The 26,606-nt window shown below is 44.3% G+C and overlaps 1 protein-coding gene across 2 annotated transcripts; it reads left to right on the forward strand.

The window, feature by feature from the left end:
* LOC140492207 (programmed cell death protein 4-like) lies at nt 1-25,868 on the forward strand. Of its 2 annotated transcripts, none has more exons than XM_072591092.1 (11): nt 1-261; nt 7,185-7,436; nt 10,484-10,581; nt 12,449-12,562; nt 13,770-13,991; nt 16,125-16,222; nt 17,748-17,859; nt 18,825-18,932; nt 19,343-19,453; nt 20,883-21,022; nt 25,345-25,868. In XM_072591092.1, exons 1-11 carry the CDS (start codon nt 234-236, stop codon nt 25,403-25,405), a joined length of 1,344 nt encoding a protein of 447 aa, XP_072447193.1. In that variant the 5' UTR covers nt 1-233; the 3' UTR covers nt 25,406-25,868. The 2 variants fall into 2 exon arrangements, with proteins under 2 accessions (XP_072447193.1, XP_072447194.1); XM_072591093.1 differs by having other exon boundaries at nt 7,188-7,436.
* Nucleotides 25,869-26,606: the final 738 nt, after the last annotated feature.

Below are 26,606 nucleotides of genomic sequence, written 5' to 3' on the forward strand. Positions count from 1 at the left end.
GAAAAGTTACTGGGGAAGAGTTTGGGACAGGTTTTGGAGTCTCCCACTATTTTGAAAGCTGACGGGAGGGGGGAAGGAAAACACAGTTAGGTGGAGGCGGAAAGGAGAACTGAAAGTGACCAACTGGAAAGATTCAGTGAAATAAAGCAGAGACCAGACTGAGCGTGGTTCCGGATTGTTTTTTGCAATTTGGAGCCTGGAGAGAGGGATTTAAAAGCAGACTGGAGGAGCCAATGGCGTCTGAGGAGAAACAGCATTTGGGTAAGAAGGAATTCTGCAGAAATGGAAATTCAGGGCTTGGGCAGTACATTTGGTAAAATAAAGGGAGGGAAGAAAGTTTCTAAAGCAGAGAAAACGCTGGGGATTTCAATAATAAGCATTTGGCTTGAGTTGGAGGGGTCTTGAGAATGCTGTTTCCTCTCCTCCTCTTCCTCATTCTGTCTGTCTCTTGATTCAGTGTTTACAGCTCCTGACAGTGAGGAGCTACTGTTTTCCGTCCTGGTGTTGAAAGGTGTGGGTCTTGAGAGTTAGCGAGGGCGCAGCAAGCCTTCGAGAGAGTGTGTGTGTTGTTGTTGCTGCAGACCGCGCAATGATTGCCCTGGCTTGGAGGTATATTAAAGTTTGTGTAAACTCGTCAAAGTTCAACACTTCTGTCGAGACGTGAGCCGCGGTGTGACAGTAAGTACTGAACGGCTTGTACATGAGGGAGGATCCTTGGAGCGGTGACGGGATTTTTGGGATTCCCTGCCTCAGTAGTTTGGTTACTGATGGATTTAGCAAAGGAACAGAGAATATTAAGATCAGTGTTGCCACCTCCGGCTGTCAAACACTTGGCTGTCTTTTCCCCTGTCAATTTGTGGGTCAGACCAGTGCTGGTTATTTCCTGCATAGAGAGAGAGAGAGAGAGAGAGGTTAATCTGTTACAAATTATCACCTCTTAATCAGTAATTACTGATTCAGAATATCGATAATGTAAAGTGCGAGGGGTTTTGGCAAATAACTGTATATACTTCCTTTTGGCAGAGAGGGGAGATGGTGACCCCTCAGATGGTGGACTAGTCACCTCGAGCCCCAGCTTGGGTACACAAGCTAACAGCAGCTGGTGAAACTTAACTGAAAGTAATAAGATTCGAGAAACTCTTTGCAAATATTTTAGGGGTTCTTGTTTGGCAGTGGTAGGGCCACTACCTCTGAGCCAGGGGCCCTAGATTAAAGTGGAGAGAGTGAGGACTGCAGATGGTGGAGATCAGAGCTTAAAATTGTGTTGCTGGAAAAGCGCAGCAGGTCAGGCAGCATCCGAGGAGCAGGAGAATCGACGTTTCGGGCATCAGCCCTTCTTCAGGAATGAGGAAAGTGTGTCCAGCAGGCTAAGATAAAAGGTAGGGAGGAGGGACTTGGGGGAGGGGCGTTGGGAATGCGATAGGTGGAGGGAGGTCAAGGTGAGGGTGATAGGCCGGAGTGGGGTGGGGGCGGAGAGGTCAGGAAGAAGATTGCAGGTTAGGAAGGCGGTGCTGAGTTTGAGGGATTTGACTGAGACAAGGTGGAGGAAGGGGAAATGAAAAAACTGGAGAAATCTGAGGCCTCCTCTATATTGGGGAGACAGGCCGCCTACTTGCGGAACGTTTCAGAGAACACCTCTGGGACACCCGGACCAACCAACCCAACCACCCCATAGCTCAACACTTCAACTCCCTCTCCCACTCCACCAAGGACATGCAGGTCCTTGGACTCCTCCATCGCCAGACCATAGCAACACGACGGTTGGAGGAAGAGCGCCTCATCTTCCGCCTAGGAACCCTCCAACCACAAGGGAAAAACTCAGATTTCTCCAGTTTCCTCATTTCCCCTCCCCCCACCTTGTCTCAGTCAAATCCCTCGAACTCAGCACCGCCTTCCTAACCTGCAATCTTCTTCCTGACCTCTCCGCCCCCACCCCACTCCGGCCTATCACCCTCACCTTGACCTCCTTCCACCTATCGCATTTCCAACGCCCCTCCCCCAAGTCCCTCCTCCCTACCTTTTATCTTAGCCTGCTGGACACACTTTCCTCATTCCTGAAGAAAGGCTTATGCCCAAAACGTTGATTCTCCTGCTCCTTGGATGCTGCCTGACCTGCTGCGCTTTTCCAGCAACACATTTTCAGCCCTAGATTAAAGTCCCACCTTGCTCCAGAGGTGTGTCATGTCTGAACAAGTTGATTTTTAAAAAATGTCTGGAAACGAAAGCTAGCCTCTGTTCATGACCAGTTAACAAAAGTGAAGTTACAAAGATCATCTCAGGCATGGTAACCATGAATCCATTCTCAATTGTTGTAAAACCTCATCTGGTTCACTGCAATCTGCTGTCCTCAGCTGGTCTGGCCGACATGTGACTCCAGACTCTCAGCAACATGTAAATGGCCCACTCAGGTCAAGGGAAATTAGGGGCATGCAACAAATGGTGGCCTCCCCAGTAATGCCCACATCCTGAGTTGGAGTAAAGAAACTCCTGGCCTGTTTCTGTGCTAGACCAATGGAGGTATTTGAAGAGAAGTGGACACCAATGATTGACTCAGCAGGAACAGCCATTTTGCCTCATGATTGCTGCTAGTGGATTTCACAGTGAGGTGGTTAGCACTGCTGCCTCACAGCGCCAGAGACCCGGGTTCAATTCCTGCCTCAGGCGACTCTCTATATGGAGTTTGCACGTTCTCCCCGTGTCTGCGTGGGTTTCCTCCGGGTGCTCTGGTTTCCTCCCACAGTCCAAAGATGTGCAGGTCAGGTGAATTGGCCATGCTAAATTGCCCGTAGTGTTAGGTAAGGGGTAGATGTAAATGTAGGGGTATGGGTGGGTTGCGCTTCGGCGGGGCGGTGTGGACTTGTTGGGCCGAAGGGCCTGTTTCCACACTGTAAGTAATCTAATCTAATCTAGTAATCTAATCTAATCTAAAATGCAGCCACTATCCATATATCACAACTTAGTTATTTATATTGATTATTTTGCAGTTTGCATGTGAGTTCCTCTTTACTATTCCCTGTGCATACATTATAGGATTCATAGTAATTGTCCAGTGTGTACAGTGGGCACATCATGTTGACACAATGGTGCTCTCCATGAACTTGAGTTTGTCCTAACTTGCTCACCTAGCAACCCAGTACTCACTAACTGACCCTGACTTCCAGTCACCAATGCCTTGATTTTAAAATTTACAACTGAGTGCCCAATGGGGTCATCCCTCTGTATCTCTGCAACCTCCCACCACCACCACCTGATGTTTATGTACCATGTGTAATGTAATAAAATTCCCCAAGGGGCTTCTTGGATGCAGTATAGATTCTGCAGAGGGTTGTAAGACCTGAAGAAATTCTAAAGACAAGGAGGGGCAAGCTCACGAAACAGGATTGAGAATTTAAAAATCAACACATCAGGAGGCAATGTATGCCTGCAAATACTGGAGTAAAAGGCATGTGGGATATACGATGCACCACAGAGACAAGCAGTTTAGTTTTGGGGCAGGTGAAATTGCCATTGGGCTACTCTCTTATTAGAAATGACCGATGGTGGTTTGACCTGAAGGTCATCTCAACCCCTCCCCTTGAGACGTGAAGGACAGTCCTTTGTGGTAACCTCAGCCGGTGTGGGAATTGAACCAATGCAGCACACTGTCCATGAACCAGCTGTCTGAGCTAAACCCATTCCCAGTTCACAGGAATGTGGGAACTCAGTGAAGAACGCGTTGGACAGCAAAAGCACGGATGATCTGAGAAGGGTGTAGTAGGGAGATGTGATGGACGTGGAAAGAGGCAGTCTCAGTTATCACATGAATGTTGCTATTGTGTCCACCTCCTTCACCAGTAGCACATTCCAGGCACTTACCACCCCAAGTATTAAAAAAAAACTTTGCTTTTATATCACCTTTTAAGCTTGCTCTCTTTTACCTTAAATCTATGGGCCCAACTAATTGACACCGTACCTAGATCTCAAGGCTGAAAAACACCCACGCAGGGCTACTCTCTGTCTTCTATGACTAAGCCAGTTCTGTATCCAGTTTAACAGCTCATCCATGCAACTTCACTTTTTGTGTCAGCCTGGCATGAGGGACCTTGTTAAAGGCCATACAAATAAGATCGACCACCCTGCCCTTTTTTTTTTGTTGAGCATTGCTGTCTCTTTTTTTTCTGAAAAGTCAGTTCAAAACTCCCTCTTTAGATGCTTTGCTGTGGGACTTTTAAGGTTGTGAATAATACAATATCAATGCAAATCTTTTTGTTTTTCACAACGTATATGGAGGTGTGGGTGTTGGTGGTGAAAAGAATTTGTTTAAATTCTTGTTTTGTAAAGGGCCATTATCAGTCTTTGAAGATAAACCAAACATGATCCATTCTCTTCCCAAATACATAGGGTTCTTGCCCCAATTTTATCAGTTGTGTATCCCCCTCACTTCACCCTCAGTGAACAGTGGAAGGATTTGCGGGCTGTTTGACAGACTATGATGTCAAACTTCCATGCCTCTGTTCAAGAAGGGAGGGAGACAGGGCAGTTGAAGAGATGGTTTAATAGATCTCCACAATCTCAGAACAGCGGGTGGGGGTGCTGTAGCCATACTTCAAAGACACATCCTCTGCCAGCTGCCAATCCAGAATTCAAGCCAGAACTCTGATCTTCACTGCCAGGACTGTCGAGATTGAGGCTTGAGGCTTTGGGTTCTGCATCTTCTGACCTAGAGCTAGGGAATGCTATGAACGAGGTGCAGACTCACTTCATTCTTGCAATAGGTAGACAATACAGCTGATAATAAATGGAAGAAGGAACCTTGTAAGACCATAAGACATAGGAGCAGAAGTAGGCTATTCAGCCAATCAAATTTATTCCATCATTCATTGAGATCATGGCTAATCTGATGATCCTCAACTCCATTTTCCTGCCTTATCCCCATAACCTTTGACTCTCTTACTCATTAAAAATCTGTGTTTGCCAGCTTTGAATACACTTAATGACCCAACTTCAACAGCCCTCTGTGGTGAAGAATTCCACAGATTCATGACTGTCGAAGAGAAAAAATACTTCGTCTCGATCTTAAATGTGTGGCCCTGTGTTCTGAGATTTTGCCCTCTGGTCCTAGTAGTTTCCAAAACTTGTTAAAATGGCTGAAGCTCAATTGAATGTACACCCCTCCCCCTTGCCTGTCCCTCCTCTGGACTGTAAGAATTGTTTGGATAGCAATTCATCATATCAAAACAGTCTCCAACACTTTGCACAAATTACATTGACTTTATAGTTAATGGCTGTTTGTTTTGTTCTCGTGATTTGACAAACCTGCCAGAGTCAGGTGCTAGTGCGATAAGTGTGCCAATTGCTCTTGTGTGGATGTGGAAGGAGAGGGTTGGCTACTGGAAGGGGAGGGGAAGGGAGTGGATGGGAATTTGCAGCTGTCTGACCTGGGAATTTAATCCAGAATGACAGCTTTCTCTGGTGCTGCAGTGTGGAGTTTTCAACCTTGACTTGGTGGCTGACATCACTGTATCTTGCTCTGTAGAATTCTCCTTCTCAATTTTGCTTTCTTGCTCTAGGCTTTTGAAGAATTCCTCAAATTCCTTCTTGAACAGTGTTATAGTCCCTCTCTTGTACTCTGACTGTAAAGCACATGGAAACACTCCTTCTTATCCGACAGTGGGAGCAAGATATATGTTAAATACTCTTTTTGAACTTATCTGATTCCCACTCTAAAGATATGAGAAATTGCTGACAGATTCTAATAGAATGTGAGGTACTACAATGCTTTTGACTCTGATATTAAACCAAGACCACCTTTTCTGACCAGGTGATTGTAAAGGCCCCCAGTCACCATTAGAAGTAGAGCAGGGCATTTTCCCATGTGCACTGACTATTGTTCATTCTTCAACATTATTTAAAACCTGAGTATCTGTCGTTATCCTATTGCAGTTTGCTGTGTGCAAACTGGTGCTTTATTTACTAAATTACACTTTTTAAAAAAATCTTAAGTCACAGATGGCTGTGAATTGTATGTATAGAGATTGATAATGTTGAAGAATCAAAGTGAATTGAGGTATCTAGGGATAATGAAGGTAGAGTTTAGGCAAGTCAGTTTATGTTGAGTGGCTGAGCAGTCTTGATGGTCTTAGAGACCTAATCCACCTTCTGTTTTTGTGCTGGCTGAGGAGAGTCACGTAAATTGTATATCTTTAAAATGTGCTGATTGGGGTCCCTCTGGACTGTACCTGCTGGAGGTGTTTCCAACTCATTTTAAATTAACACTGAGGTCAATTTTTTTAGATCCTGTCAGCAGGAGATTGGCAAACTCAACATGCACTGCAGAGGGGGGAGATGACAGGATGTAGGAAGGGGACTTGCTGCCACTGTAATCTGTCAGTCAGGGACCTTAATCTGTTGCCTCAGAATCTTGAGTTCTTCTTCAGCCACTGAATCCCCAAATCCCACTCTAGAGACATGAGCAACAAAATCTACAGTGCTCCACTACAGCACCGAGGGAATGTTGCACTGACAAAGGTGTTGCCATTTGGGTGAGAGGTTAATCTGATACTTTCTTCTCCAAGGTGTAAAAGATCCTGTGGCAATGTTGTGAAGACAAGTTTAGGTTAACGAGTTCAGACGAGGTTTGTAGCTTAGGTTGAGGTTCTGGATGTACATTTGCTCATTGAGCTGGAAGGTTTTCTAGCTCAGTGAGCAAACCTACATCCACAAGTTTAGGTATCACCTTCGATGGCCTGAACCAGCATTGCAGGAACAGATTCTCTGGTCACTACCGTATTGCTGTTGTGGGAGCTTACTATGTGTAAATTGATTGCTAAGATTATAACGGTGACCACACTTTATAAATACGTAAAGTGTGGTATGAAGGGCTTTTGCCTGAAATGTCGATTTTTTTTCCTGCTCCTCGGATGCTGCCTGACCTGCTGTGCTTTTCCAGCTTCACTCTAATCTAGACACTTTTATAAATACTTAATTTGCCATAAAACACAGTGAGATATCTTGAGATTGTGAAAGTTATGATTAAAAACAGTAATTTTTAAAGATATTATTTCAAACACATCTCTGAGGTCAGGTATTTGTCACCTCTCCTAATGTCTCCTTTGGCTGACGACCACTCTGTTTGATAGTATTCCAGTGCACCATGTTTGTCATGTTAAAGATGCTACATAAATGCGAGTTACTGTTGTTTGCAGCAGCTGCCGAATGCATTCAGACTGAGGATGGGAATGAAGCTGCGAGAGCTGGGGTTCTAGCCTCCCGGGAGGAGGAGTTACACAAAGCGCGACTTAGTGCTAAGGCCAAGAGGAAGCTGAGGAAGAGCTCGTCACGTGACTCTGACTCCAGCCATGAGTCCTTCTCCGACAGTATCGAGGCCCCTGGCACTAAAGGCAAAATGGGAGACAAGAAATCACGGTCCGGGAAAGGCCGGGGGCTTCCGAAGAAAGGTAAGTGGGAAAATTCAGGCAGCATTGGGCGAGGCGGCTTGCTGTTAAAACTTGGGTGATTGTAAATCTGTCTTCAGATTTCCATTTCCCCTTATCAGACAGACTCTGAGGTATATTCTCTCTGAGACCTCAATGACCTTGCTGGAGTATGGAACCCAATGGGGGGACACAAAGATAATGAACGTGGATTCATATGGTGGAATGGACTTGCTTTGAAGGGCCCTTTTAAAAGGATTCTCCTCAAAAGTCATGTGTCAGTAACCAATGTTAATGTGGGATTTGTAACTGTTTCAATATTGGCTTCCTTCTACTAGTGCAGTGACGGATTCTGATTCGGTCTCCCCCCTCCCCAAATACAGTGAGTCATACTGCAATAAGTCAAGTCTCATCAGTGCCTGGGGTTGCCATCTACGGTCGGATAATTTTCCGGGATATTTCCCTCCTGACCTGACACCTCCTATTATCCAGCCCCCAAACTACCACCATCAGTCATTCAATGCATCAATTGCTTTTGATGGTTGCTGCAATGCACTGAGTCTGAGAACCTCCTCTGCCCATTCTGTGGTTTTATTAGAGTGGATATGTGCCCGGGTCATAGAGATGTATGGCATGGAAAAAGACTTTTCGGCCCATTGAGTCTGTGCCAGTCAAAAACAACTATCTATTCACGCGACTCCCATTTTCTAGCATTGAACCCAGAGTCCAGACTCACCCCCAAAAATGTACTGGGCAGAGAGGAATAGGAAAGGCAAACTCGCCCTTCTCCCACAAACGTTTGTCTTTAATTCTGGGAAAGGCCAGGCTAAGCCGGAGAGTATTAGCATCTCTGACCCAGTCCTAAGAACATTACTGCCTCAAACTTACTTACAGTCAGGTGCACCTGCTCAGAGAACCACCAGAGGGGGCTATTCTTCCCCTTCCTGAAGCCTCAATGTTTACATAAAGCAGGCTGAATTACAGTGAAGGAGGGAATCTTTTAGATTAGGATGGATGATGCCTTTGGAGGACATGAATTGCACCAAATAAATAGACTTGGAGAGCAACAGTGCCATTAAGATGGTCAAAAATAAAGTGAAAGAAACTACTATTAAAAATGTGTTGTTATTGTGATCCAAAGTACACACCGTACCTGCAATAAAACAGGAGTTGGTGGCAATATCACATTGTGAGGAAATAGATCTGTCAGGGGTCATTGAATCATGGAAAAACACAGCAGGTCAGGCAGCATCCGAGGAGCAGGAGAACCAACGGTTCAGGCATACAGCCTTCATCAGGAAACGTTAAGCCCGAAGTATCGATTCTCCTGCTCCTCGGATGCTGCCTGACCCGCTGTGCTTTTCCAGCGCCACACTCTGATCTCCAGCATCTGCAATCCTTACTTTCTCGTCACTGAATCACGACCACAGAAAAATCAGGATTGCGAATTAAACGTTGCAGTCTATCAGAGGAGAAGGGCTGGAGTACCTGTATTTATTGGGGATACCAGTCATATTTAAAAAGTGGTGCAGCTACTGGCAAGACAGAAATACAATCCTTGTTAATAAAGACAAAATTACAACAAAAGAATTAATCACACTAATCGTTGTAGCCTACAGGTCATTTGAACTGTGGAAGGAGATGGTAGAATAAGGCAAATTAGGGAGATGGTTAAAAAGCACATGGAGGATTTCAACTACACCGAATATAATTGGCTGGAAAGGATTAAGGGGATGGAGTCCCGGCAATGAATTTGTTCTTTAACTGGTGTTTAGGAAAGCCTGCAAGAAGTGTTTTGCTGTTGGATCTGTTAATAGGAACAAACCAATACAAATAAGAAGTGCAAAAAGGAGAATAATTTAGGGTATAGTGACCATAACACAACGTTGATTAGGATAGTAATCGAGAAGGACATGAGACTGACAAAGATCTGGTTTAATAATTTGGAGAAAAGTCAATTGGCAGGCCTGAGAATAAAAGTTTGGAAAATAAAATAGATGACAATTTTGGCAAATGAAGGGAAATAGAACATAGAACATAGAACAATACAGCACAGAACAGGCCCTTCGGCCCACGATGTTGTGCCGAACTTCTAACCTAGATTAAGCACCCATCCATGTACCTATCCAAATGCCGCTAAAAGGTCGCCAATGATTCTGACTCTACCACTCCCACGGGCAGCACATTCCATGCCCCCACCACTCTCTGGGTAAAGAACCCACCCCTGACATCTCCCCTATACCTTCCACCCTTCACCTTAAATTTATGTCCCCTTGTAACACACTGTTGTACCCGGGGAAAAAGTTTCTGACTGTCTACCCTATCTATTCCTCTGATCATCTTATAAACCTCTATTAAGTCACCCCTCATCCTTCGCCGTTCCAACGAGAAAAGGCCGAGAACTCTCAACCTATCCTCGTACGACCTACTCTCCATTCCAGGCAACATCCTGGTAAATCTTCTCTGCACCCTCTCCAAAGCTTCCACATCTTTCCTAAAGTGAGGCGACCAGAACTGCGCACAGTACTCCAAATGTGGCCTAACCAAAGTCCTGTACAGCTGCAACATCACTTCACGACTCTTGAATTCAATCCCTCTGCTAATGAATGATAATACACCATAGGCCTTCTTACAAACTCTATCCACCTGAGTGGCAACTTTCAAAGATCTATGTACATAGACCCCAAGATCCCTCTGTTCCTCCACCTGACTAAGAACCCTACCATTAACCCTGTATTCCGCATTCTTATTTGTTCTTCCAAAATGGACAACCTCACACTTGGCAGGGTTGAACTCCATCTGCCACTCCTCAGCCCAGCTCTGCATCATATAATGTTTTTAAAATCTTCAGTAAAGTCTATGAAAAATATATTTAAGCAAAAGAAAAATGTAAGTTTAAGATGGAGAAGGATAAGGGAACATAAATGCCGAGGTAGGCACGGTTGAGTCATGGAGCCCAATTCTGTGCCATATTCTTACTCGATGTCATTCTCACGGTATTAAGGCAGTGGCACAGCTTGCTTCCCGTGATTATGAGGATTGATCTGATGCAGATTTTGTGTGTGTTGAAGGAGGTGCTGGCGGTAAAGGTGTCTGGGGTGCTGCAGTTCAGGTGTACGATGTGGAGCAACCGGACATCCGTGATCCCAACTATGACGATGATAAACAGGTATTCTTGGTTTGGTCTCAAATTTACACAGTCAAGTGGCCTTTACAATGTTAAAAGGACTGCATAGATACTCTGAGGAACGCACTTCTCTGGTGGGGGGGTTCCAGAACATTGTACAGAAATTCAATGTTGTTATACATCACTACTACATTTGGCATATTCTTAGAATCCTCGTAGAATCCCTACAGTGTGGAAACAGGCCATTTGGCCCAACAAGTCTACACCAACCCTCCGAAGAGCATCCCATCCAGAACTATTCCCTTACTCTATTACTTTACATTTCCCCGAACCTACACATCCCGGAACGCTATTGGCAATTTAGCATGGCCAATTCACCTACCCTGCACATCTTTGGACTGTGGGAGGAAACCGGAGTACTGGGAGGAAACCCACGCAGACACAGGAAGAATGTCTCTGTGAAGTTTACATAGTCACCTGAGGCTGGAAATGAACCCGGGTCCTTGGTGCTGTGAGAGTCATTGCTATTAATATCAATTTCCATGTTTGAAAATATTGTAGGGATGTCTCATAGATGCCTGTTGCCCTTCTGAGGAGAGATAAAGGATATGGAACAATTTCATAAATTGTTTGTAATAGTTTGATAACAAGGGTGTATTGAAAATATCTGGTTAGTACTTTATTAATCTAAGTCAATGGGATAATGAAATACAGTATGACTATTTACATGCAGTGTCTGTGAGGTAATGTCTTTAGGTAGGAATTTGTCTTTCTCCAGGAGAAACCATCCTTGCTTTTCACAGTAACTTCAGAAAAAGTAAATTGAAGAGTTGCACTTTGAGTTTATCTTCATTTCAGAGGACATGTGACATGATAATAAACTACCAGTTAGATTATTTGCTGCTTGTTGCGTATGTATTTGGTATAGTTATCTCTTCTAATCTATCATAAGGAAACATTTCTCACTTTCCACTAGCAACCAATGTTCCTACTTCACAATCTACCTTTACAAATGCTAGTCTCTTTGAGGCATCCCCTGTCTTTCTAGAGTGATTCCACCAAACAATCCAATTTAATATTATATAATGCTATATAACCCCCATGTCTGCTGTCAGCTGTGACTCAGTTGGTCATACACTTGCCTGAGTTACAAGTCCAACATCTGAGCTTGAGAACAAATAGGAGGGCTGACAGAGGCCCTTGCTTTTGGCTGAAATGTTATCCTGAATCTCTCTCTAACTATCTGAGTGATGTAAAGTATCTCAAGTGATATTTTGAAGAGCAGCTGGCAAGTTATCCCAATATCCTGGACAATATTTCTGTCAATCAATATTGGGAAGGAGTGCAGGTAAGCTGATGATGGCTGTTAAAGGGAATTTTGCTGTCCTCCAAGTTTCTGTATTACAGCATCGACCCCTCTCCGAAAAAATGCTTCATTGGCTGTGAAATGCTTTAAGGTGTCCAGCCGGCCTAACAAGTGCTAAATAAATGTTATCCTTGATTTTAGCTCATCCTGTTTAATAGTCTAAGTGTACCTACCCTTGAACAGAACGAGTGAGTGCAGTCTTAACGTCAGAGCTAAGTCATTTCTGAATGGAATCCCAAAGCACTTTTTCTCTCAATACACAGAAAACTCTTGCCTGTGAAAGGCTGTGGATTCCGAGTGAAGTATTCAAGACTGAACAAAATAGATCTTAGTTTGTATCACCAGATATGGTAGAGCAAAGATCAGAGAATAGAAATTGAGGTACAGATAACCCTAATTATGATTTATAAGCAGGTCAAGGCTGAAAAGGATGAATAATCTTCCTTCTATTTTAACATTCCTTCTGTTAGGTAGTTTCCCTGTTTGGCATGCGAGTGAGTTGAGGCACTGCAGGTCTGGAAATAACTGTTTGTGTTGTTGTAGGGTGAGACAGTTTACCAAACAGTTGTTCCTGAACTGGATGACCATGAGTTTGAAAAAGCAGTGACTCCAATAATCCAGGAATACTTTCAACATGGTGACACAAAAGAGGTTGCTGTAAGTAAGATTCCCGTCGCTATCCCATATCTTATTCTCACTGTCTTACTTTTTCTAACTTCCTATCTTTTCCTTTATTTCTTTGTCTCCCTCGCTTTTCTTTTTCTCAGGCTGTTTGTCTCTTCCCTCTTCCCTCTTTTTTTATTTACCCTCTCCACTCCTTTTTTTTTTCTTCACAAACACACAGTAGCAAATGGATTTTAATGTAGAGCTTAACTTTGGTTTTTTTTTTAAAAAAAGGTCCTTTTTTAAATGGTAAAATATAAACTAGCAATGGTAGTTCACTGAATCTCTTCAGAAAGGCTTGGGGTGGCTATGTAGGTCAATAAAGTGATGTAAGCCAATTACAAAAGCTCAAAATTCTGGCCTTTATATGTACAGAACTCAAAAGTGAAAGTTGAAGGCCTCGCTTTGCCTATACAAAGCCCGACTCAGACCACTTCCAGAGTTACTGTGAGCAATGCCAGACCCTACACCTTCTGACAGATATATTGTGGCTTTGGAGTGAATGCAGTGATTATTTACCAGAGTGATGTCTGAACTTGAAGAATTGCCTTGATGGGACAAGATCAATATTGTTATTTCTGGTACATTTGAAGGCCACAAAGTGATTTGATCAAGGTATATTTGAAGATACAAAAAGGATAGATAAAGAGAAATTTATGCTGACTGGGGAGCCGAGGACAAAGGGGCATAGTCTGAAAATTACAGCCACGCCTTTATGGCAGTAAAATTGTGAAGTCGTGCCTTCTTTTGCTTAGACCCTGAGCTCTGGAATTCCCTCTGATTAGTCTCTCCTCTCTGACTCTCTTCATTGCTTTAAATTGATCCTTGAAACCTAAACCTTCGGTTACCTATCCTAATATCTCCTTCTGTGGTTTAGTGTCAAATTTTGTTGGTGTCACACCTGACAAGGGCCTTGAGATGCTTTACTGCATTTTAAAAGCATTATACCAATGCAAGTTGTGGTAATTCAGTCACACATCCAGTTTCTTTCTCCCTCACCTACTTTGCACCCACCCTTCCCGAATAACTCACCTAACATTTTCAGTGGGACACAGGCTAAAGAAAATTGCATTAAAGTCAGGTCGTGCTCCTGACAGGAGAAAATGCAGATGGGCATCTGGTGGCACTGTGGGAATGGGCACAGCCTGTTTGCTATCAGTCCACGTGAGGAATTGACTGCCTCTGTTCCGCTGCTTTGCAGACCCTCCTGGCTCAGTTGAACCTTGGCAGTAAGAGGAGCAAGCTCCCGTTCCTGTGTGTCAGCATGGCGCTGGAGGGCAAGGCAAGTCACCGGGAGCTGATCTCTCGCCTCCTGGCCGACCTGACGGGCAAGCGGATGTCGGGCGAAGACGTGGCCTCCGCTTTCGACCAGCTGCTGGGTGACCTGCCAGACCTGGTCCTCGACACACCTGAGGCTCCACAGGTACATGGGAAAGACTTGTTCCTCTCTCTCTCTCTCTCTCTCTCTCTCTCTCTCTCTCTCTCTCTCTATCCTCACAAGGAACATGGTGCGCTCCCCTTTGCCACATGCAGCTGTGGGTTCAAATTGGTGGACGTTCTACACATGGGATTGTCTAGAGGGATGGTGTGACCACTGTCCTCTGTACCGTGGAACATGGTGAAGGAGACTGCTGGCCATGGCGAAACGTGGAGGATATTTATAAAACATGAGTGCTTTATAAATGGTGTACTGAAGTCAGGAATTTGGACTGAATGGGATTTTGGAGCGAGCAGGAATTCTGTGTAGAAAGGGAGAAGGTCTTTGAGTCCATAGAAAAGGATCTTTCAGCCCATGAACTCTGCACCAGTCTGAAACTAAAACCTGACTATTCTTACCCAATTTTTCCAGAACTGTCTCATAGCTCTGTCAGTGCAAGTACATATTTAAATACTACCTCAATGTGGTGAGGGTTTCTGCCTGTACAAACCTCTCCAACTATCCGTTCCAAATTCCCACCGCCCACTGGGTGAAAAAGCATTTCCTCTCATCTCCTTGAAACCCACCCGCCTTTCGTTTTAGAATTATGCCCCCTTGTGCTTGATCCTGTGATTGGGAACAACTGCCTTTCATGTACCCTGTCCATACACCTCAATCAATCTTCCCTGTTCCAAAGAAATCAGCCTGAGCTTTTCCAGCCTTCATTCATAGCTGAATTGCTCCATCCTTTGCGCCTCTTCCATTGCAAATGCGTCCTTCGCATCGTGTGGTGACCAGAACTGCACACGGTACTCCAGCTGTGGGTGAACTAAAGATCTGTACAGCTCCAATATAATTTCCTTGCTCTTATAAACTGTGCCTTAGCTGGTAAAAGCAAGTGTCCTGTTTACCACCTTGAACATCCTGTTAACCTGTCCTGCCCATTCCTGATGAAGGGCTTATGCTCAAACATTGATTTGCCTGCTCCTCAGATGCTGCCTGACCTGCTGTGGTTTTCCAGCACCACACGTTTTGACTCTGCCACCTTCAGGAATCGTGGACAAACTTCCTAAGATCCTTCTGTTCTTCCTAGTGGCCTGGCATTCATTGAGTGTTCCCTTGTCTTGTTCCTTTTTTCAAAGTGCATCACTTCACATATGGGTTAAGTTCCATCTGCTACTGATCTGCCCATCAAACCAATCCATTTACATCTTCCGGTAATCTAACACCTTCCCCATCACTGTCAAACCCCTGACCACTCTTTGGGCCATCTGCAAACTTATTAATCATGAGTAAAGATGGTAAAGTCGATTAGTTTGTAGAATGCTTTCATGACAATATGTTGAGTAACCAAATGGGAAGAAGTTGTATGTATAATGAGGTGGGGTTAGTTCATAATCTCATAGTAAAACATCTGGGAAAAATTAACCATAATGCAATTGAATTCCATATTAAGTTTGACAGCAACGTACTTGAGTCAAAAGATGATGATCCCCAGCATCTTTGATTTATGGCTTTCGTATTAATGATGGTGAAACTTCTGGTTAGTGTCACGGAAGCATTCCAATGAAAATGGAATTGACATATTTGGTGGGTCTGAAAATCTTCTGGGCTTAACCAAGTCTGGTCTGTGCTCCTTTGAATCCAGTTGGCACTTGGATCAAAACCATGCTATGAGAGGTACAGCGCCCTATCAAATTCTGATCGAAGGTAGCTGAGGATGACTTCATCCTGCTCAGTTTCTCCTATGTGCACGCCCAACCTTTGGAAGAGAAACTACACTGGCCTAAAATCAAATGGCACACGAATCCTGATGCAGCACACATTTTGCTGACATTATTGAGGGTAACCTGCTTTGTTTGCCAATTGGAAGCAGCCTCAAAGGCAACTTTGGAGGAAGGGCATTGTGTGGATAAGGCTGGGATGGAAGTGCCCTCTCAAAATGGTGACAAGACACTGGGTGGGTTGGGGGGGGGGGGGGGGGGGGGGTGGGGAAACACAATTTCATATGAGTATGTAGCCATGGTGACACAGTGGGTTCTAACTTAGGACTGTGTATCGGTGTTAGTTCAAATGGCAAGGCCTGTTTCGAAGCTTTCCCTTCATTGTGTCTCTCCTGGTTGATGTGTTTGTGTGCAGATGTTGGGCCAGTTTATAGCTCGTGCCATGGCTGACCATGTCTTACCCACCGGTTTCCTGGACAGCTACAAGGGGAAGGTTGACCGTGAGCAGGCTCGGTGAGTACAGACAGGCCAGTGCATGTATCTGTAAGACCTTGATACTAAATTATCTGCTGACAGCGGGTCTCCCTTTCTGTTCTTGTCTTTCCCAAAGGTGCTGTTCTGGAGGAAGCATGCTTAAGTACAGCACATATAGAGATGTTATTCTCCATCTTCTCCTCCACTCCCTCCTTTTCTGTGTCAGAGTGACTGTCTCATTCCCAATCCCATGGCCGGGATCATTTACTTTGAGTCAGCTGAGAGTTGGAAAAGTCGCCAACCTTTCTCCTTACTGCATCTGGAGAGGAGTCTCGTAGAAAGTTCAATCACATCATCCCTACACTTGAGTGACTGCTAACATGGTGACATCCCAATTGAATTAAGTCAGACTTTAAATTTCATGGTGCAGTTCTAGGAGTTAGAATATCCTGGAACAAAGGTAATTAGAGTCATTAGAGTCATAGAGATGTACAGCATGGAAACAGACCCTTCGGTCCAACCCGTCCATGCCGACCAGATATCCCAACCCAATCTAGTCCCACCTGCCAGCACCCGGCCCATATCCCTCGATGAATTATATTGCATTTCATACATTAACTTAGAACTACAAACATAAGAAATAGAAGCAGGTGTACACCTAGGCCTATCCAGCCTGCTCTGACCCTTCAATAAGATAATGGTTGAGATAAAGTGACCTTAACCCCACTTTCCTGCCTAATTCAGTAATCCTCGATCCCAGATTTCCTGATCCAGCCTCCACTGCTGTCTATGGAAGAGAATTCTAAACACTTGGGATGTTTTGAGAAAGATTTCCTCTTTGTCACTGATTTAAATGTGCAATCTCTTATTTTCATTACATTGTGGAAACAAGCCCTTCAGCCCAACAAGTCCACACCGATGTTCTGGAGGCCAACTCGCCCATCCTCCCTATTATCCTACATTTCCCCTGACTAATGTATCGAACTTAGAACACTAATCTGAACACTATGGGCAATTTAGCATGGCCAATTCGCCTAAACTGCCACATCTTTGGACTGTGAGGGGAAACCGGAGCACCCGGAGGAAACCCACGCACACACTGGGAGAATGTGCAAACTCCACAGTTGCCGGAGGTGGGAATCGAACCCGGGTCCCTGGGGCTGTGAGGCAGCAGTGCTAACCACTGAGCCACTGTACCACCCTTCTCTGTCTATTCTGTTAAGCCCTTCGACTTTCCCTCTGTCTACTCTTTTTTTTTTGAGCTTATCACAGTACCTCTTATCTAGTTGCATTATTGCAAATCTATTTTTTGCCTTCTCTGTCCATCCGTGCTTCTGCATCCTGTTGAGGACATGGAGTTTGTTCAGTTTAATAGTGATTTGTTAACATTGTCATCCTTAGGGATGGTTGAGGAGCAAAGGTATTTGAGGGATCCATTTGCACAGATTGTGAAAAGCCAGTGGACAGCTACAAGTCTCTGCTAAAACCGGAGGTGGGGGACCTGTGGTGGATTGGAAGGTTAGCGGTGACCCCACTGAGCTCTCGTGTTCCTCTTTCTCTTCAGCGTGTCACTGGACAAGGCCACAGTGCTGCTCAGCATGAACCGAGGAGTGCGGTTGGACAATGTCTGGGGGGTCGGAGGTGGCCTGAGACCTGTCAAGCAGCTTGTTAAGGAGGTAAGACAGAGGTCATGGAGGGACCAGGAGCTGGAGGCTGGTGGGGGGGGGGTGGGTTGGTCAATGGAGTTCCGTAGTGGATGCGGGGCATTTGGTCTGGGCCAGGGTGTCGTGTGGGGTTAGTTGTAGAGATGTACAGCATAGAAACAGACCCATTAGTCCAACCCGTCCGCGCCCTGGGTGTCCCAATCTGACCTAGTCTCATTTGCCAGCACTTGGCCCTCCAAACTCTTCCTATTCATGTACCCATCCAGATGCCTTTTAAATGTTGTTGTAATTGTACCAGCCTCCTCCAGCAGCTCGGTCCAAGCATGCACCAACCTCTGCGTTTAAAAACTTACTCCTCTGGTCCTTTTTTATATTTTCCCCCTCGCATCCTAAACCTATGCCCTCTAGTTTTGGACTCCCCCCACCCCAGGGAAAAAAGACCTTGGCTATTCACTCTATTGGTCCCTGTCATGATTTTATAAACCTCTATAAGGTCACCCCTCAGCCTCCAATGCTCCAGGGTGTAGAGCCCCAACCTAGTTAGTTTCTCCCTATAGCTCAAACCCTCCAGTCCCAGCAACAGCTTTGTAAATCTTTTCTGCACCGTCTCGAGTTTAATATCATCCTTCCCGTAGAAGGGCAACCAGAATTGCATGCAGTATTGTAAACGAGGCCTCACCAACATCCTGGACAGCCACATCTAGAGTCACACAAGGACTTGTCATGTTCTAGCTGTGAAGGTGATGTTGTGGGATCTTGCTGTGCACAAATTGGCAATGATGTTCTCAACGTCACAGTAGTGACCACATGCCAGATGAAGTACTTCATTGACTATGAAATACTTTGCTGGGCTGAGGTTGTGAAAGGTGCTACATATTTCTTTGCTGGGGAATGGAGTGTTTGATGGAAGTTCTGCTCTGTACGTTCACTGGTGTTAAGGAGCTGGAGCAGCATTAACCCTTCATACTGTTCACCAGATGACCCTGTTACTGAAGGAATATCTGCTGTCCACAGACTGTGCTGAAGCCGAGCTCTGTCTGCAGAACCTGGAGGTTCCCCACTTTCACCACGAGCTCGTCTATGAGGTATGTCTCACCGGATCGTCAAGTCTCCTCTGTTTCTTCATCTGATGCACATTCACTGCCGTCTCTGCTGTAGTCCCCACAAAAGCAAGGTGCGCGATTACTGGAAATCTGAAATAAAGAGAGGCCATGCACTAAACAGTAGCTGAGGCAGTACTTGTGGAAAGACCATTGACCTGAATAATAAACTTTTGTTTTCTTCTTCTTTGCAGATTCTGCCTGACCTGCTGAGCATTTCCAGCATTTTTCCATACCTACAGTATGTTGTTGTCTGCCAGGCATTATCTACCTGTATCTCTGTATCATTCCTGCCCTTCAATAACATCTCTGTATCCTTCCGTGCCAGTCCTGCTCCTTCTGTGTTGTTCCCACCTCAGTGTAACATCGTTAACCTCTAATACTCTGCTCTGCAGGCTGTAGTGATGGTTCTTGAGTCCACCAGCAGCAACGTCTCTGACCTAATCGTAAAACTCTTGAAGTGTTTCTGGGAGTCTGGCTTTGTAACTCTTGACCAAATGAACCGGGTGAGTTTGCTGAATCTGCCACAGGGCTTTACTGGGGAAGGACACTGGAAGCAAAGTCAATGGATAATCAAAGGGCTGTTCAAACATTATCTGAATTCTCTATGATGTGGAGGTGCCAGTGTTGGACAAAACTTTAAAAATCACACAACACCAGATTATAGTTCAACAGGTTTACTTGAAAGTACAAGCTTTTGGAGCGCTGCTTCTTTGTCAGGTAGCCAGCTAGTTACCTGATGAAGGAGCAACACTCCAAAAGCTAGTACTTCTGAATAAACCTGTTGGATTATAACCTGATGCTGTGTGATTTTTCTCTCTTTGTTCCAGACAGCTACAGCTGGTCTGATGACCTTATCCATGACTGAACCAGAGTTACAATTAGTGCTCCACAACTTGACCAATTTTTCCTTTTCAAGTATTTATCAAGTCTGGTTAAGCCTGGATAAGTCCAGTTTTGAAAATTACTGCTGAATCTGCTTCCGTCATCCTTTATATCTTCCAAACCATCACAATTTATAAAGACCCTCCCCTGCTCCCCTTTTATTTATTTTAATAATCCCATTTTATCCTTCTGTGTCAATGGCCATTCTGTCAGTCCAGCTTCCCCATGGTGATTCTAGCCAGCTCTTCTGAACTTTGAATACTGCTCGTACATTAATCACACCACAGCTGAGAATTCCTAAAGACCAGCAGAGTGTGAAATGTACTCCACAATTCGGAGTCTTTTCTCTCAAACGATCATTTGCTGGCTTTCAGAGCCTGATTTTGACAATCACGTGTTAAGGCATTGGAATGTTGAGGTTGGAGGGGTAATTATTGATCATTTTAGCGATTTCTTTTTTGAGTTTCTCCCTATGATCCTTTGTGTTCCTGTCTGTAATCCCGGGTGTTAACCTCGGCTAGATTAAATTGTTGGACGAGCTGAGTGACATTTTCCCCAAAGTTATGATTCGTCTCATTAATCTGACTGGGAGGGGGAGGGGGTGGAATAAAACTCTGTAGCGAAGGAGAGAACGTTCCATTTTCGAATGATGCAGCCTCTTGCTCTCAATGCCTCCTTCTCAGGGATGCTGTCTTTTGGATACAATATTAAACAAAAGCTAGATCTGCCTTTTCATCAATGCCAAATATTTCCAAGAGCAGCATGGGTGTTCTCCTTGGTGTCCTGTGTGTGACACCTAACCCTGAAGCGGCACTCCCAACACTGATGGTCTGGTCACTATTATAATGGGATCATGCTTGTGGGATCTTGCTTTGCACAAATTGGCTGCTGTTCTTTTCACGTTGCAACGGTGACTTCAAAAGTACCTCAGTGGCTGTAAAGTGCTTTGGAATGTCCCGAGGTGATGTATATATTTAAATGCAACTCTTTCTATCCGTGACTTACTAAGATGCCATCTGCCTCTCTTCCCCCTCCCTTTTCCCTCCACAGGGATTCAAGCGGGTATTTACTGCTATGCCAGATATCAGTCTAGATGCACCAAACTCTTACAGCACTCTGAAAAGTTTTGTGAACCATTGTCACCAACAAGGGGTCATCACCAAAGCACTCCAGGATCAGTGCCCAACACGGTAGGATATGAAACATTGAACTTGTTAAGGAGAAAGCTGGCACTTCAGAAATGTAATACCATTGCAGGGTGTGTCTGAGCCGAGGAAAGTGGAAGGTGGAAACTTTGCAGTGAGTAACTCACCTCCTGATTTGTCCAGCAACTAAAAGGCTGACATCAGGAATACCCCCACCCGCCTGGATAAGTGCAGTTCTAACAACACCAGAAGCATGACACCCTCCAGGAGTTGTCAGTGCATTTATTTGGCACCTTAAACATCCACTCCCTCCACCCTTGATGCTCAATAGCTGCAGTGTGTACCATCTACACGATGCACTGCAGAAGTTTACCGAGGCTCCTTCAACAGCATCTTACAAACCCTACTATTTAAAAAGACAAAGGTAACATGTCATGACCTGCACGTTCTCCTCCAAGCCCCTCACCAGCCTGAAATTGGAAATATATTGCCATTCCTTCACTGTCACTGGGTCAGAATCCTGGAATTCTCTCCCTAACAATACATGGACTGCAGTGCAGTGGTTCAAGGAGGAGCCCACCACCCTCCTCAAGGGCAACTAGGGATGGGAAATAAATACTTGGGGATGGTCACATTCCATAAAGAAATAAAACAAATGCTCCAGTATCCTAAACTTGGCTTTAGTACAGGCCGACCGTAGTATCCTTAGAATCCCTACAGTATGGAAACAGGCCCTTCAGCCCAACAAGTCCACACCGACCCTCTGAAGAGTCTCACACCCAAACCCATAACTCTATATTCACCTAACCTATACATCCCTGAACACTACGAGCAATTTAGTGTGGCCAATTCACCTAGCCTGTACATCTTTGGATTGTGGGAGGAAACCAGAATACCCGGAGGAAACCCACACAGACACAGGGACAATGTGCAGACTCCACACAGACAGTTGCCCGAGGCTGGAATCGAACCTGGGTCCCTGTCGCTTTGAGGCAGCAGTGCTAACCACTGTGCTACCGCGGATCGGTTTCCACAGTTTCAGTTACACATGGCTTACTGTGGCCCGAACATATGACAGGGAACATTCCAGAACCAGGGACCAGGAAGGTATGTTTTTCCATTGAAATGAATGGGTTCGCAACTATCTGCGATTTTGGGCTTCCGAGGTCGGTGTTGGAACGTATCCCCGTGGTACTGTGGGACTACTGTACAATTAGTTTAAGCAAGTCAGGGCTCAAGTGGAGAAAAAGTAACGGCAGTTTCCTATTTGATTTTTGACTTAATAAACTTCCAGTCCCTCTTCCAGAGCTTCTCTCTGTAATACAAAGAACAGAATGAGCCAGTTTTACTGGTTCACCTGTTTGTTTTCACTTTTGGAGCTAGCAGGTGTACCCAGGGACTGATGAGGAACTAAGAGGTTTTGAGGCCTGGTGCACAGATCAGGAAACTCATGAGCAGACTCTGAAAGACAAGGGGTAGCTTATAGTATATGTTCCCCTTTAAATTTCCCGACTGTAGACACAAATGGGTGGAAGTTATGCTTTAGATAATGCATTCAAGTCTAGGCACTGTACCTTCAGAAGGTTAGTTTGTTAAGGTCAACATCGTGGGTTCCATCCCAAACCTTTGTAGTCACTTCTCCTGTCAATGACATTGGGATCTGAACATTTACAGTTCGTAATCCATTGTCCTCCATATTAACATGTGTTATGGCATAAACAACAGCTTGGATTCCTAATCGGCAGTTATCAGGTTTGGTGACGAGCAAGTTCAAGGAGTGTGGAGGGCGTGAACAGGGACTACAATGTATAGACACTTGGTGAGAAAAGGAGGTAGAATTGGAGGGTGCAGAGGTCAAGAAGGATTGAGGGCTGGAGGAGGTGACAGCATTATGGTGACCACTGAGGGATTTGAACACCAAGGTGAGAATTATGAATTGGGGACCTTGTCAGATTGGGAGCCGGCTTAGGTTGGTGACCATAGACGTGGCAGGTGGATGAAACTTGGTGTGAGTTAGAATGTAGGCAGCAGAGATTTGGATGGACTAAATTTCACAAAAGATTGGACAGTGGGAGGCTGAGCTGGAGAGTCTGGTCTACTGTTGACAACATCATGAACGAGGGCTTTAGCAACCAGAGCATCCAAGACACGTGGTTGTTTTTCACTGGTGCAGAATTGATGGGCCAAAGGGCCTTTCTCTGTGCTATACAGCTCTGACTTTATGTTTCTTATGAAGTTGCCCATCAGTTTATTGCCTGCCTTTTAGCCATGACTTGTGGAGGTGCCCCCTTGTGGTGGAATGGAAACCTGCAGAAACCGTTCAGAGAATTGCACTTGGAGGAGCTGCTGTTCATCTGGACAAAGTGCCATAAAAAGTTTGACAAGAATGACTAAGATTAACAAGTTATGATTGTCAGGAGAGGTTGAATACTCTGGTAGTCTTTCTGTTTGGAAAAAAAAGGCTGAGTTGAGAGATCCTTAAAACATTGACAGACTTTTTAAGATGAATATACAGAAGGTGTATCCATTTGTGGGAGAGCTCAGTGCTACAGATTGTGCCTCTAAGATAGTTGTGAATAAGTCCAATTAAAACGTAAGGAGAAATTTCTTTAGCCAGAGAGTAGTGAGAATGTAGACCTCACTAAAACATTGTATAATTGAGACAAATAGAACTGATTTAAGAAGATGCCAGATAAGTACTAATGTTTAATTTGTTTAATTTTAAATTTCTGTGGTCCTTTCTGAATTCCAAGTAGTATCTATAAAGTTGTTCTTATTGCAGAATACTATTTTAGAACAAAGAAACAGGAAGGCCATTCAGCCCATTGAACCTGCCCCACGATTCACATGGCTGATTGAATGCTACAATGCCTTTTACCCTATAACTATGTACACCACTGGTAAGCAGAAACGTACCAATCTCTATATTAATCAGACTCAAAGACTAAGTCTCCACAACCCTCTGTGGTACAGAATTCCAAAGGTTAACAATCCTCTGAGTAAAATAAGTTTTCCTCATTTTGCACTCGAGTAGCATCCCCTTTATTTTTAAGTAGTGGCCCTTAGTTCTCAACTCCACCATGGGGGGGAAACCATCTTAGCTGGATATCCCTTTTAAGTATTTTCTCTGTTTCAATGAGATCACCTCTCATTCTTTGTAACTAGAGAAGGGAAGACCACTTTTCTCAATGCCTCATCATTGAACAGTTCCACCATCCCGAGAACAAGTCTGGTAACCTATTGTTGCACTTCCTCTCTGGTGATTAATATCTTTCCTGAATTAAAGGGACCAAAACTGCACACTGTACTCCACGTGCAGTCTAATCAAGCTCCTATACAATTGCTTCAATTGTAGTCAAATCCTATTTCAATAAAGACTAACATTCCATTAGCCTTGCACCTGAATGTTAACCTTTAGTAATGTCTCTACAATAACCTAGGTGCCATTGTACATCTATACTTTCCAACTTTGTACCATTTAAGAAATATTCTGCATGTCTGTTTCTCATATCAGAGTGGATAACTCTAATTTTTCATGCTAATATCCCATCTCTAATATTCTTGCCTATTCATTAAGCCTATCCAAATCCTCCTGAAATTTCTTTGCATCTTCCTCACAACTCACATTTCTTCTTAGCTTTGTATCATTTACAAATTGATAAATCCTATATTTAGTTTCCGCATGCAAATCATTGATCTATATTGTGAACCACTGGGGCCAGAGTGCTGATCCTTGCAGTACCCCACAATCTGTGAACCCAAGAATGGTTCACTTATTCCTTCTCTGTATTCTGTGTTAGCCAATCTTTAATCCAAGCCAGCATATCATCTCCACTCCCATGTGCTTTAATCTTTCTAACCATCCTCCTGTAACAGACTTTATCAAAAACCTTCTGAAAGTTTACCTATAGTAAGTCCATCGACTCTCCTTTATCAACTTAGTTTTTTGAAGACTTTACAAACAAACTCACCAAACATGATTTCCCATTTGTAAATCCACGCCCAATCGGATCATCATCAAAGTCTTTATTTATTCCATCTTCTAAATAGATACAATGGCACCCAGGTTATTGTAGCGACATTACTAAAAGTTAACATTCAGTTGCAAGGCTAATGGAATGTTAGTCTTCTAAATAGATTCTAACCTTTTTTCCTACTACTGATGTAATGCTGACAGGTCCATAATTCCATGACTTCTTTCTTGGCCCCTTTTTAGATATTGTGGTGATATTTGCTTTCTATGGATATTAGCTACCTATCATAATATTACTCCAGAATCTAGAGATTCGGCTTGAGTGTTTGTTTATTTTCTACGCCCGGCGTTTCTGTTTGGTAATTGTGGTTTTCTTTCTGTCATCCACCTTCAGAGAAACCAAGCCCGCTGTGAATGAGGATGGGAGTAACTGTGTCATGCAGGTTGACCAGTAAGAGGCACCTAGAAGTCGGTATGGGTGCACCTCAGCAAAGTGTAGGGTATCTATATCTGAGGTGCAGCAAGAGTCGCATCTGGGTTCCACGGAATAAAAAGAGAAGGCAAGGAATGAGCGGGCAGAAAGATTCCGGTTAATTGGGATGCCTTCCTTTCATTGTTTTAATAATGGCAAACCTGCTAAAAAATGTGCTTCTGAGCTTGGCTGGGCTGTGCTGATCTGAGCACAGGTCTTGGGCAGTCGATACTCAAGGGCACAATGTAGAACTGAGGTCAGTGGAATGTGAAACGTTGAAGTGTTTCCCGTCAGGAATGAGCGTCATGTAAAGTTAGACCTTTCTTTTAAGGATTTTGTTTTATTTTGAGCATGTTGCCATATACAAAGGTCAGCTGTGTAATTGCAGTTTGGGGCATTTTATAATCTTTTATGACCTCTTGACAATAAAGTGTTACATTTCACTACTCAAGTCTGATCTTTAATGATCCAAACAACCATGGGCCCAAAGGTGGATTGACATACAGGCTGACCGAGGCTGTGTTCAGGTTCAGGGTGGGTTAGCAGGCACACCCTCTGCCCGGGGTCGGGGTGGGTTAACACGGACACCCTGTGCCTGGGGTCGGGGTGGGTTAACAAGGACGCCCTCTGCCCGGGGTTGGGGTGGGTTAACACGGACGCCCTGTGCCCGGGGTTGGGGTGGGTTAACACGGACACCCTGTGCCCGGGGTCGAGGGTGGGTTAACACACACGGCCTTTTGTGACCTCTGGATATGCTAAAATGTTCGACAGTCAACAAAGTATTTTTGGAGTGCAGTTAATGCTGTGGGAAATGTGGAATCTGTTTTGCTCAGTAAAGTTATTTCAAATAATAATAATAATGCATAGATAATCACAATGATGGTAGAGGGACAAATGCTTTGTTTTAAACTTATGTGCTGGAATCCCAAGATGGGAAAGACACCACCTTTGTATAATCCAGCATTCCCTCAACTCAGCAGGAAAGTGTCATCAGGGAGTTTCTGCTGCAGTGTTTCGAATGCACCTTAGAAATTATGCTGACGTTTTTTTAATTTAAAAAAGCAAAATAATCCGTTTGTCATTTAGATTAAAGTTTACGCTCATCCCTTTCTCAGCTATTTGTTTGAGATTTATTATTCCTGCAGTTTGATGAGGCAACTCAGGAAACTTTACTGAACTTATAA

This window comes from Chiloscyllium punctatum, chromosome 20 (genome assembly GCF_047496795.1).
Source record: "Chiloscyllium punctatum isolate Juve2018m chromosome 20, sChiPun1.3, whole genome shotgun sequence".
NCBI lineage: Eukaryota > Metazoa > Chordata > Chondrichthyes > Orectolobiformes > Hemiscylliidae > Chiloscyllium > Chiloscyllium punctatum.

Excerpts from the sequence above, each read along its gene's own strand:
- LOC140492207 (XM_072591092.1), top strand. The coding sequence starts at position 234 with ATGGCGTCTGAGGAGAAACAGCATTTGG. Across the intron at positions 7,437-10,483 it reads CCGGGGGCTTCCGAAGAAAG|GAGGTGCTGGCGGTAAAGGT; the intron begins GTAAGTGGGAAA and ends TGTGTGTTGAAG. Across the intron at positions 16,223-17,747 it reads GTTGACCGTGAGCAGGCTCG|CGTGTCACTGGACAAGGCCA; the intron begins GTGAGTACAGAC and ends CTTTCTCTTCAG.